The sequence below is a fragment of the Takifugu rubripes genome, chromosome 15, assembly GCF_901000725.2.
Source record: "Takifugu rubripes chromosome 15, fTakRub1.2, whole genome shotgun sequence".
Lineage (NCBI taxonomy): Eukaryota > Metazoa > Chordata > Actinopteri > Tetraodontiformes > Tetraodontidae > Takifugu > Takifugu rubripes.
Window position 1 is genome coordinate 8,219,725 of NC_042299.1, and position 12,974 is coordinate 8,232,698.

Genomic DNA, 12,974 nt, shown 5'->3' on the forward strand with positions numbered 1-12,974 from the left:
TTATTTTAGCTACCTCCGGGCAGTAGATGGCAGGATTTTTTCCGGTTTCCAGGACGACGCAAATCAAACGAAGAAGAAAGCACTTCCGCTCTGACCAGTTAGCTGAAAATATAAACACCGTACTGTGTTGGGTCGATTGGGACTTTTTTCCGTTTTTGACTTTCCTTTTCTTGCTGGTTGGCTTTTAGAAGAAAAACTCCATAATGTGACAGTTTGGTCGGACGTCTTCTTGCTGACAAGTTTCTTTGGCTCTCGGATTTTAAGGCCTTGGAGTTATTCTGCTAACTGACGGTGAGACATTTGGTTCATCGGGCTAGTTAGCCAACATCGCCCATTGAAATTTTTTTCCATCACCGATAAACTAATATCAAATGATATTCCAAAAACATTTACTGATCCCCCTGTTTATCTCTAACCTCATGTTGAGACAATGGTAAGAACGTATTTTTTCGTTTTGCGTTTATTGGGTTGTAATAAGTCAACGAACCAATCGATGAGCGCTAGCTAGAAGCGCAAGATTTCATCTTTGAAAACTACAGATGATATTTTAAAAAAACCGCATTAGCCTTGCAGTCAACGCATCTAAATGATCTTTTCTCTCACCGGTTAAAGTGGGTTTCTGTCGTGCTTTATCATACCTGCAACTGCTCTGGAATGACACACACTAAAAAGATTTGTATTTTTCAATTTGTCATTGACTGAACTTTGTCTATTCACTTCACAGCCAATGATTCAGCTTGAAAAACCTGTGCCCACTGGTACCATGCCGGTGGTATGGCCCACCATTCTTGACCTGGGCAGGGATGAGTGTAAAAGAATCCTCCGCAAACTGGGTAAGGTTAACTATAGTTATTTAGAGCTTCCTAATCAAAGGTTTTTTGACAGTAAGCGCACATTAAAGTGTCGCTTTATGGCCTTCGTTCAGTGGTTTTCTGAAATTTTATTATTGTATAATAGGCACAAAGCCTAAAAAGTAAGAAGTATGTTAAATGCATCAACACAAGTAAAAATATATACAGTAATATAAAGTCACTTTCTAAATTCACACTTCATCTAAAGTTAGTGGGGGAAATACACATTCTAAACCATTCACTGTATTATGCATGCGTAATTATATATCAATATTTTTCTGTTGTTTTTGCATATCCTTATCAGAGTTGGAAGCTTACGCTGGGGTAATTAGTGCCTTAAGAGCCCAAGGAGACCTGACCAAGGAAAAGAAGGATCTGCTAGGAAACCTCACAAAAATACTTGGGTAAATTTGTCCCACATGTTTTAAAGTTTGATGCTGTAACTATTCATTACAGGTAAAATCTTTGATAATGCCACAGTTTTTCTAGTTTTGTATTGAAATCCAAGCAGTTAAAGTCGCAATGGGTCTGTAAAACTGGTGAGAAAAAGGCAGTTAACAATGGAGAAGACAGACCACCATAACACTTTAAAGGTAGACCTTCCCATCAAATAAATTGTCAGGTTTCAGTGAGTACACTTTTCTACAGTCTCCAAAGGCACTTAGAAACTTGGGGGGGGGGGGGGGGGGGGATCTGTCAGGACGAGGCCTGGCAGCCCTGAAAAACAGCAAGTCAAGTTTCTGAGAGTCATCAGCTCTCAGGACAACAGCTCCAAGCACAGCTTAATAGTGGATGCAGGAAGCAAGTCTCAATGTTAACTTAATATACATTGTTTATTTGTTCTATTCTTTATTTTATGTTCAATTAAACTCCATTACTTTCAATAGAACTTTCAAATAAATATTGCAGTTTTGAAATGTTTGACCACTAGTGTGCATCAGTGTTTTATTTAAAATGTCCCTTTTGCTTTTTAGCATCTCAACAGAGCGCCATCGAGCCGAAGTCCGGAGAGCTGTGAATGATGAACGCCTCAACACCATCGCTTATCAGTTAGTTCATCCATGCATGTGCTCGCTGCTCTACCAGAGATAGAAATTCTAAACAAATACATTGTCGTTCCAGCATGTCGGGTCCAAACAGCTCGTCTGAATGGAGCATCGAAGGGCGTCGGCTTGTTCCCTTGATGCCGCGGTTGGTCCCTCAAACTGCCTTCACAGTTACTGCTAACGCAGTGGCCAATGCCACAGCCAATCAGAATGCCTCCCTCCCGGTGCCAGCTGAAACGGGCAACAAAGAAGGTGCGACATCATGAATCAGTGTTTGATAAGGGTGTTATTAGAGAGTAACTGTTTGATTTCCTCCCTGCAGTTGTTGTCTGTTACTCATTCACAAGCACCACATGCACCTCCACCAATGCTTCAGCAGCCGGTGGCACTGCTGTAGGAGTTACTGTGAAATCCCCACGACCACCCAGCCCTTCATCCAATGTGGTGGTGTTGCCCAGTGGAAGCACTGTCTACGTAAAGAGTGAGTTCCACTGAAATCCTATATATCATAATGTTCCGGCAAGTGATTTCTTCTCTTGAATATTGTGTTTATCTCAATACTAATTAAACTTGATAGAAACGGAATGGTGCTATTGAGGGTCAATCGTCTCATCAGCCTGTAGGTGGCACTACACGTTAACTTCAAGTTAATATAAACTCTACAGAACTGTTGCAGACTTAATTTTTTTTTTTTAATCTTCTCTTAACATAATGTGAAGGTCATATGTGTAAAAAATAAATACTTCATATTTCTGTAAATGTGTCATAAGAATAAATACTTGAAATAAACTCCTCCACTTCCTTTAAGGTGTCAGCTGCTCCGATGAGGATGAGAAGCCTCGTAAGAGAAGACGGACCAACTCATCAAGCTCATCACCTATGATGCTAAAGGAGGTCACCAAAGTGTCCCCACAAGTGTCTAAGAACATCACAGTCCCTGTCAGCAGCAGTCCCAAGATGAGCAACATCATGCAGAGCATCGCCAACTCTCTGCCTCCCCATCTGTCCCCCGTTAAGATCACCTTCACTAAACCCACCATCCAGACCACCAGCACCACCACACAGAAGGTACGTTCATTTTGATCTCTCCCATTGTACATTACTTCAGTCAGGTTTTACAGTCATGTCTTCTTCCAGGTGATCATTGTGACAACCTCTCCCAGCTCCAACTTTGTGCCCAACATCCTTTCCAAATCTCAAAACCACGCCACAGTGTCCAAACTGGGCTCCGCCTCCATTCTGGCCGCACCCACTCAGAAGCAAGCAGTGGTGTTGACGGCCAGCACCAGCCCCGGTTCCACTGCCAGTGCCGTTGCAGTGACCACAGTGGTCTCCTCCACACCCTCAGTCGTCATGTCAACGGCAACTTGTAAGTGTTCCCTTTAACAGAAAGCACAGACGGCAACTCGCCTTCAGTTCGAAAAAATTACGTTCCACCTTTCAAATAATTTAGAAAAGGAAATGAGAAAAGAAAAAGCTTGGATAAATAAAATGCTGGAGTATGGGGTGATAATATAGACCAGCAACAGGAAACATGGGGTTTTCCTTCTGTGTGTAACATAGTTATGAAGGGCTTTTCACAGAACCTGCAGCAGAGTTTTACAACCCTGAAGTAGCACCTTCAAAGGTTTTGGTTCTGCTTTGATGAGTAAATAATAAAGAAGAACTAGAAGGGTTTGGGGAGCTTCCTCATTCATTAAACAAAAGACAGGTACCGGTATATAAATATAGAGTCCTTGGTGTAGAGGTTTGATGTGGATGTGTCCTCTCCTTCACCTTTGGTCTAATTACTGTGGTGACAGACCAGAGCGCCAACAAAGGTTAGAAAAAGCAGAATCACCATTGTTGTTCCCTTCTAGGTGGCTCTGCAACTGGAGTGAAGGTGGCTTCAGCCAGGCTCCCTTCACCCAAGACCCTGGTGGGCTCACCAGCCCAGATCCTGGCCCAGTTTCCCAAGCAGCAGTCACCTAAACAGTTGCAGCAGAGTGCACCTTTAGGAGCATCCAGTGTCAGCCAGAGCCACACCACCAGCACCTCCCCCGTTTCAAAGCCCACCATCCAGATCAAACAAGAGTCTGGTAGGTCTGATCAGTTCTACCGCCTCTGTTTTAAATTCTGCCCTATGTATTTGGTAAGATCTTATTTCCAAAGGAGTTTTTCAAATGATTTCGCGCTGTCGGCCTGGTCTTTCAAATATAAGAAAATGAGCTTTGTTCTTCTGCAGGAGTCAAGATCATCACACAGCAGGTTCAGCCCAGCAAAATCCTGCCAAAACCTTCATCTGTTGCTCTGTCCAGCAGCAGTTCATCCCCCATCATGGTCGTCAGTAGCAACGGCGCTATCATGACTACCAAGCTGGTCACTCAGCCCACAGGTGAAGCAACTCATGCTACCTGTAACAAAACCAAATTTAGTGAACACATATTAAAGAGTTTATGTGTTTATTTATATGTACTTACATATAAGCAACCTTGTAAATGGATAATAACTCTAGAATGTGTTAACAGCTACCCAGGCCACCTACACAAGACCCACTGTTAGTCCCATTGGGGCCAGGATATCAGCCTCCAGTGGTGGGACCACCTACGTAAAGACCACCAGTGGTAGCATCATCACAGTGGTACCCAAGTCTCTGGCCACGCTTGGTGGGAAGATCATCAGCAGTAACATCGTGTCTGGTGAGTCCTTGGCTCGCTTGGACCAAGCTTTTTATCTGAAGAGATCCGTTGGGATCAGATTAATGATTGTGCTTTATCCACTGGCAGGCACAACAACGAAGATCACCACCATCCCTGTGACCTCCAAGCCAAATGTCATTGTGGTTCAAAAAACCACAGGAAAGGGGACGACCATTCAGGGACTCCCTGGAAAGAATGTGGTGACCACACTTTTAAACACCGGGGTCAGTCCAAGACTTTCAGTTGATGTTGTATCTTTTTATTTCTCGTGTTTGTATCGCGTCAGCCCACTCTTTCACATGAGATTATGCGCTCTGGGAACTGTTTAAAACCCGAAGGGAACTGGTTAAAACCCATAATGAATAAACGCCTCATGTAATGAGCATGACTAGCAACTGCAAACTAGCAGGCTTTTGTTATAAAAGGTAGGTGCGGGCCTATAAGTGATAACAGCAGGTACTTGGTTCCTACTGGTAAAATGTTATGTTAAAACTTATTTATAAGGACATCAATTGGCTTTTCTTTTTTTTCTTAGATGTGTTTTTCCTGTTTTTTAAGCACAGTGTAGCTTCCTGTTACAAAACCGATCCTCTTTGTTTTTCCTCAGGGTGAGAAGGGCCTGCAGGCCGTTCAGGGGGCCAAACCAGCCATCATCACAGCCTCTAGACCCATCACCAAGATGATTGTCACCCAGCCCAAAAGCATGAGCTCCGGTTCTCAGTCCACTGCCACCAAGATTATTCCAACTAAGATTGTCTATGGGCAGCAGGGCAAGACCCAGGTGAGACCGTAACAACTGTTTAATGAATACTCAGCTTTTGTTCATCTCTCTGATAAATGCTCTTTGCTGTTGACTGTGGTGGGAGTGAGCTCGTCAGGTGGATTTTAATTGTTTTGGGAAAGAACAAGGGGAAAAAAGGTCAGGTCCTGTTTAAACCGCTGGCCAGCGTGGTATCATGAGACTGCTCACAAATGTCAAGTGAAGATTCATGTGACCAAATGATTCACATTGAAAAACGAACAAAGTCATTAGTCAAAAAATCATCGGCTCATCGCCCAAAGATTTGAGTAAAATTGCTCCTTTTAATCATCTCAAAATCACCATTTGTGTTTTTACTTTGGGGGAATTTTTAAAAGTATCACGTGAAGGATTTTGTAGAAAGGACATTTCTATTTTTATACAAATTCAAAGGTCAGTTCAAATATATCGGGTTATTTTTCCTTCAGAAAAAAAAGTCTACTTGTCTTGCCAAGTGTTCCACATTTCTCTAAAAGTTGAGGGGGCCTTGAATAAATTTTCTTTGTCTCAATCATTTCAATCTATTTTTGCTGGGTTTTTTTTTTTTTTACTTCAAAGGATTGAACCTATGACGGAAACTAACATATCATATTTTGCTGACTTTATGCCCTACAAGCACGTCATACTGTAGTTTCAATACTGAAGTCAACTAAAGTTAAAAATAGCGCAATTTCAGGTTCTGTTTTCAAAGGGAAATTTCAGTCATGGTGACGTGGCACACATGCATGTAACAGTGACAAGCGACTGAACCTTCATTTTGTAATAATTCAACTTCCTTGTACTGTAACATGTTTATCTTATATTATACTATTATTTGCATAACAAATTAGCCTTTTAGCTCTTGTTCATATTTTATCATTCCCCCCACCCCTCCTGAAATGCTTCATGGCCTGTTTTTCAGGTACTCATCAAGCCAAAGCCCGTCTTCCAGACTGCAGTAGTGAGCGAACAGACCAGACAGCTGGTCACCGAGACGCTGCAGCAGGTGAACCGCGCCGCCGATATCGGTCAGACCCACACGGCAGGCCCGGATGGGTCAGTGAAGGAGGAGTCTGGTGGCTCTGGTGGAGTTGGCTCACATGGCAGTGCTCAGGGTGATCGTCCTTCTTCATCCATCAACAAGATTCAGCTGATCAACTCAAATTTTCCCAAAATAACTAATCCCACCACAATTCCCCAGAACCTCAGCCTGTAGTGCACGTGTTGACCTCCAGGGAGCAGGATTGGACTGAGCAGGAAGTGGCAGTGGCGTCCAGCCCCACTATAATCTACCAGGAGGTGTCGGCTGGGGAATCCCAGTCAGCCACGTCCACCATAAAAGCCTTGCTGGAGCTCCAGCAAACAACAGGTGAGCTGTCCACTCCCACAGAACCTGCTTGATGAGAAGCGGGGAAGTTCTAGGTATCTATTGAGCAGCGGACCGAACACATCAAGATCTTTCACACAACCACAGCGATGAGCCACAAAGGTTGTTGTTGAGAACATGGTAGAGTTGTCATGAACTGAAAAATAACAGCCGAAATGGGTATAAATGGAAGATTGATGGGTAACTACATCTTCATCGGCTTGTTTATTCTGTATTTTCCCCTTTAAAACATTTTCACACTGATTCTGAATCTGAATATTTCAATTTCCCTACGGGGATGAATAAAGTAAATCTTGAATATAAGAAACTCTCAAAATTCAATACTCAAAAAATTTCATACAAACTTGATTATGTTTAACTAAAATTAGAACCGGGTCTGGACCGTTTCCCTTCCTTGTAGTGAAGGAGAAAGTGGAGCCCAAACCCAGGCAGCACACGATTGACCTGAGTCAGATGGCCGTGCCCATCCAGCTGACGCCGGACAAGAAGCCCGACCCAGAATCGCCAAAGCCCTCCACCTCAGAAGCTGAACCCAGCACCGAGTTCACCGCAAGTAAGACGCAAAGTTACGCAGAGCTGCTTCCTTCACAGTGACGTCACTCTTGATAATCTGCTGCGGTACTACAAAAAAAAACTGCATGTGTCAACAGTCGGAAACATGAATTGACGAGAAGTTACCCGAAATTAGCTGCTGAGTAAATGTGCTTCTACTGTGGAAACATTTATCTGACATGACATCGACATGAGCACTTCCTGTTTTGGTGGGCCGCTCAACTGTGTGTGTACCCTAACTTTCCTCGCACAGGTAAAGTAAACAGAGTGGGTGTAGCCTCAGAGGACCACGACCTCATCTTGTCATCCAGCAGTCTGCAGCCAGTTAAATCTTTCAAAGGCAGCAGTCAGAGCGTCATGGTAACTAAACCAGCTGCTGCCTCATCTGCAGACTCCCACATCAGCCTCGTGGTGAGGACCGTGCCTTTGTCATTGTTCTCAACTGTTGAATTTCTGAGAAAAAGGGAAGCATTTCATAGGTAGAACCAAATTGTGGATTTTTGATTAGAATATTTATTTCACAAGTGGCTCTTTTACGCATTTATTACTATTTGAGTTTGTTTATATCCAGAAAAGCCCCTTAGATTTATCGCATGTTGTTTGTGTTTTTATTTTTTCCAGCCATCTGACAGCCGTGATAAATCTGACACCGTGTTGGAGGTCAGTGATGTGGAAGGTGACACTTTGGACCCCCAGACGGGTTTGTTTTACCGCTCAGGCCAATCGGCTACAGATCCTATCAAGCATGCGCCTACTCAGGGAGGAACTCAGAGCGCCCCACCGAGTCAGAGCGAAGCCGTCCAGAGCCCTCCCCCCGTTCACCCACCGCCGCCACAGCTGCAGAGTAAACCTCAGATCAGCCAGCCTCCCTCTTCCTCCACTTCTTTACCTGCGACTCCTCCTCTCGCAAAGAAACTCCCAAAGCTCCGAGAGCAGAGCCAACCTAAACCCCAGACGGTAACGCAGAGCCCCAAAGACCGGCCCCATCCCGGAACAACCCAGGCAGGGCCAAAGGTCGCGGTTATAGGAACCCCCTCTAAGCCACAGCTGACACCACAACTCCCGAAGCTCCAGCAGGCTCCCACCTCGCACCACCGACCTCTGCACACACCCATGTCCCAGCCTCCACCGCTGCAGGCCCACCACCCGGTCAACACCGAGAAGACCGCCTCCGGCAAGGTGAAGTCTCCTCACGCATCCATTAACCTAACCAGTTCTTCTTTGAATGTCGGTAAAGCCTCAGGTTTCAGTCGATTTATTCGGGAACCTTCTCCACCACAGCCAATCATCACGCAGAGCGCCACCGTCACCAAGATCACCTTTGGCGGCTCCCACCGTTCGCCTCCAGTGTTCAGCAGCGCGGAGGCCACCGCCAAGCTGATCCCGGAGTCGAGCTCTGGGCCTCCAGGAGAGAAGTCCTCGGTGTCGGACATCCTGAAAATCTCCATGATGGAAGCAGAGATCGACCCGAGCACCGAGCCCATGGTGGTGGACTCCTCAAGCGACTGCGATCCTCTGACCAAGGCGCTGGACGTCCAGACCGTGTCGGGAACGTTGGACTCTGGACAGTTCATCAGCAGCTCCGGGGTGTCCATGCATCACCCCCACACGAAGAGCCGACAGTTCGGCTGCGTCCAGGGGCTGACGGCACAGAGCAGCAAAGACGACCTGGAGGTCATCGAGGTGAGACGAGCGTTCCTCATCCCGATCAGACCCATTTAATCCATCGCTGTTGATCGATCCCCATCTCTGGCACACAGGTCATCCCTCAGTACGCAATCCTGCCAGACTCCAGCCAGTCCAACGTTGTGGTGGAGCCCAGCGGGTTCCTGGAGATCACCAACTTCACCAGCCAGCAGCTGGAGGAAGACAGCCCCATGGAGCAGGAAGTGGACAGCAGTAACGACGAGGCCGCGGCGGCCAGCCCTCCAGACCGGTCCTAGTCCAGCATCAGCTGTTGTTGACTCACTCGGAAACATGTTTATAATGAGACGAAGAAGAAAATAACAAGTGTAAATATTAGCTTGTTCATACGGTTTCTCCCCTCAGCTTGATGGCACATTATGGTTTATATTAAGCAGATGTGGGAGCGACGGCGTGGGATTAATCCTGTTGTGGGTTCAGACAGTTTGGACAGCGGCCCACCCAAACACAACAGCTGTTGTGTTTGTACCAGCGAGTTCACATGTTTCAAACACACACACACGTCTAGGAAACGGATTATTTGTCTTTTCTGGCACTTTGTCTGGTGCTTCTGTACATCGCGCCGGCGTCCTGGGGTTTAAATACGTTGGCGTGGGTTCCCCCGGGTTCATCCGCAGATGGGTTTTCTGGACTTCTTGTGAAGCATTCCTGCTCATCCTGATGTAAAAAGAGAAAACTGAGCTTTTGTAAGATTATTCTGACTTTCTGGAAGTTGCTGTGGAGTGTTTTTTGTTTGGTTGTTTTTTTTGCATAGTGTTTGAATCTATGCATCTCTTTTTTTAACCTTTTCAAACTAGACAACTAGTTGAGTAAAATGAATAATCTGCATAAAACACTTTTGAACCTTGTGTCAGAGACATTGTATGTTTCTGTCCTGCTTTTGAATCCCCCCGCCACAGACACCCACATGACAAACGAAGGAGTGTCTTCATCGAGGACCCACGTAAGCCTCCTTTCTCTGTCATTCTGCTATGAGATGTTTCCTTTTAGTTCTAAACTCTTATTTTCACTTAAGACACGGGAGAAATTGAATTGGTCATTTGAGATTTGGCCCTTTTTTATTCCCAGATCAACCTACATTTCTGGTTTCACTTAGATTTTTATTCCCGCCCATTAAACACACCATTCTGTGTATTGTATTTGGAGTAAAACACAGGTCCCTATTTGGTATTCAGACCTAATCCTTTCCCATCCTTTCTGACCAACTGCATTTCTCTTCATAAAACAGCCTTTGGAGATCTCCTTGGCTTCAGTTCACTTATTTTTATGCTCCAGTTCGGCCCAGAACGTTGGAATTTGTGGTGGCTTCTAATGTCAAATCTGAAAGCATATTTCATGTCTTTTAAAGGCCGCTGGAGCCAAGCTGTGCGTTTATTGGGAACAGGCAGGGTTCTCTTTTCTGCTGTTGGCCCTGCACACGTGTAAAAGCGTTAATCCACGCTCCGTTCTGCTGCCGCCCCCCTACCAATTGAAAGTGATCCACGGGGCCCCGGGGGCCTCATACCCACCCGAAGCCTCTGATTGGCTGCTTTCAACCTGCAGACATGTGGATCTGTTTAGGAGCGCTGAGCCCGCAGTGTCGCCAACACATCTTAGGAACACACAGATGAGCTGCTGCTGCTGCCGCTGATCGATACACGACCCTGAACGAACAGATTCCCATCTCCACTGGTTCTACTGGGACAGTCTCAACCAGTGCGCACTGCTCTGCAGATTGTCGGCAGTTCTCCGGCGATGACGTCGTCTCTCCATCCTTCAGTCGTTTTGGACTCTGTTCTGTGAGATCACAACGCTCCCATCAGGTTGAGTTTATTTCCCAAATCTCCCTGCGAGACTTGGCAGCACCGCGGCCGCCGTCATGCGCCAAACCCCAGGCGGTGAATCAGCCGGAGCCCAGCCGCCTCTTAACGTCGGGAGAGAACGTTGAGCAGATGGGAACACGCCAGCAGACAGTTTGTTTGGTTGTCTTCTGTCAGCTGAATCATGGAGGGAACATTAAAGGGTGTAACGGACTGAGGAGGAGTTTCCCCCACACATATCAGTCGTTTATCATGAGGCCCTGAGCAACACGTCTCCCCAATCTCACCCTGACGCTCCGGGCGGCTCCACGTACGGAGATTTATTCTCTACATCAAATCTGGAGGATTTCGCTCACTGGAGATCAAATGTCAGTTTGTATTTCTCTGGCAACGACAACATTTCATCCCCTCAAAACTGGGAATGTGTTATTTATTATCTATGCAAAGGAAAAATCCATTTCTAAAGTAGAAGGCAACCATCTCAAGCCTTTAAATTATACTTAGGATATGCCCCCCCCTTCCCAGACAGGTGTCCAGTTCTTTCACCTGAAACTGGGGGAATTTCCTGGAGTTGGTTTGAATCTGTTTGGCGTGTAAAAAAGTCCAAAAACGACCGTCGACGAAAAGTCCTGTCGTGCATCTTCACGTGCACCTCGCATGACTGCGTCTGTGCCTTCCAGATGTCAGCAGTTAACATGTTGGCTCCTATAGTCCGCACGGATAAATGAGCCATGCAGCAGAGATTCTGTTAGGCAGGTTGTTCCATTTAGGAGTTAATTACTTTTTACTGGAGGCTGCGCTCATGATTACAAGTGCTGAAACGACACCAGACGCTGATGCAAACATGTGACTCAGACTATAAGGACAAGGGCAAGGAAGCATGAACACTGATTTACGTGTGTGTGCGTGAGTGTGTGTGTGTGTGCCTTTCTCCGTCATCTCCGGCCTCACACAGGCTCTATCTTATTCATTTATGTTCTCCCACACAGCACTCTGACCATTTATCAAAGAGGATTATGGGAAATGTTGGTTTTGACCCAGGTTTATTTTCTCTTTCCTGGCATATTTGGCTCTAATCTCCCAGAAATATTTTCTTTTTCAACTGTGGAATTAAAATCTGCTGTGTTTGAAAGAACTAAAAGCCGGCGGATCATATTTTCTCCAGGTCGGTTGAGTTTGTTCTTGAGATGTATTAATAAACGCAGTTTAATGCCAACATTCCCATTTTATTACCTGTAGGTTTTACGGGGTTATTGAGAAAATGTTGAGTGTTTTCTGAATTTAACCCAGGATCAGTTCTAATACGAAGACCTGCCAGCAGATGATTGATGATGTTATGGAGCTGGGGCTCCGCTGGTTACATCCTGGTCACTGGTTACATCCTGTCACGGTGTCGGTGGGAAACCGCCGGATGGACGGTGGTTCATTTCTGAACGAGGGGGAAGCAAAAACAGGACTATTTAAAATGAAAACCTATAAGCTGCTTTTAGTTTTCGGTCAAATCCAACAGCCAGCAACAAGAATCCCGATTCTGATAAAACAAAAGACCCAGACATAAACCACACCCTCGTCTTCGGACCCCCCCCTCCACCAGCACCGCCACCTTCATTCCCCCACTGCTGCTTTGATTTAAAGTCTTCCAAAAGCCCCTTTTTGATCACAGCTGGACGGGGCTGTAAGTGATAAAGGCAGGTTATGTATGTACGTTCGTGACTCAGTGCCCAGTCACAGAAAATGAAAAGTGACTGAGGTCTGCTTCCAATTACAGCCCCACAAATATTTCCCCTTCATCTGATTCTATCTGTGCTCATCTCATAAACAAGGAAAAAGTGTGGGGTTTTCTTTAAATGGGCAGGAAAAAAAGAAGGAACCAGAATCCGAAGGGCTTCGGCTAAAGGGAAAAACAGTTTTGTGTCCGACATTCCTGCAAAAATGTTGAATTGATAGAATTTAACCATCCAGCTTGAGCAGTCACGTCTGTTCTGACTCCGTCCTAAAGAGCTGAGAGAAAAAGGAATAAATGAGTGGAGTCGTCCTCTGGTCCCTCATAGATCTCCTACTGGAACAATGTGAGCAGAGGTAGAAATAACATAGATGGAAAAAGGGATAAAATAAACAACCTTCCTGTTAGCCTCCTGGGATTGTTATGAATTCGTGATCCCAACAGGATGCGCCCTTT

General features: G+C 45.5%; 1 protein-coding gene across 1 annotated transcript; it reads left to right on the forward strand.

The window, feature by feature from the left end:
• Positions 1 to 65: 65 nt before the first annotated feature.
• On the forward strand, positions 66 to 9,860 carry emsy (EMSY transcriptional repressor, BRCA2 interacting). The gene is made up of 20 exons (XM_011611245.2): positions 66 to 291; positions 725 to 833; positions 1,156 to 1,255; positions 1,826 to 1,900; positions 1,974 to 2,149; positions 2,220 to 2,378; positions 2,706 to 2,965; positions 3,035 to 3,266; positions 3,757 to 3,975; positions 4,122 to 4,271; positions 4,405 to 4,575; positions 4,663 to 4,799; positions 5,183 to 5,356; positions 6,276 to 6,468; positions 6,555 to 6,722; positions 7,141 to 7,293; positions 7,546 to 7,703; positions 7,914 to 8,471; positions 8,574 to 8,975; positions 9,053 to 9,860. The coding sequence occupies exons 2-20, from the start codon at positions 728 to 730 to the stop codon at positions 9,233 to 9,235; spliced, it is 3,774 nt and encodes a 1,257-aa protein (XP_011609547.2). The 5' UTR covers positions 66 to 291; positions 725 to 727; the 3' UTR covers positions 9,236 to 9,860.
• The last annotated feature ends 3,114 nt before the right edge of the window (positions 9,861 to 12,974 follow it).

What these genes read in the sequence shown, in the direction of transcription:
- emsy (XM_011611245.2), top strand. Translation starts at nt 728, where the DNA reads ATGATTCAGCTTGAAAAACCTGTGCCCACTGGTACCATGCCGGTGGTA. An exon ending in AAGCACTGTCTACGTAAAGA is followed by an intron (nt 2,379 to 2,705) that starts GTGAGTTCCACT and finishes ACTTCCTTTAAG; the next exon opens with GTGTCAGCTGCTCCGATGAG. An exon ending in CAGCAGTAACATCGTGTCTG is followed by an intron (nt 4,576 to 4,662) that starts GTGAGTCCTTGG and finishes ATCCACTGGCAG; the next exon opens with GCACAACAACGAAGATCACC.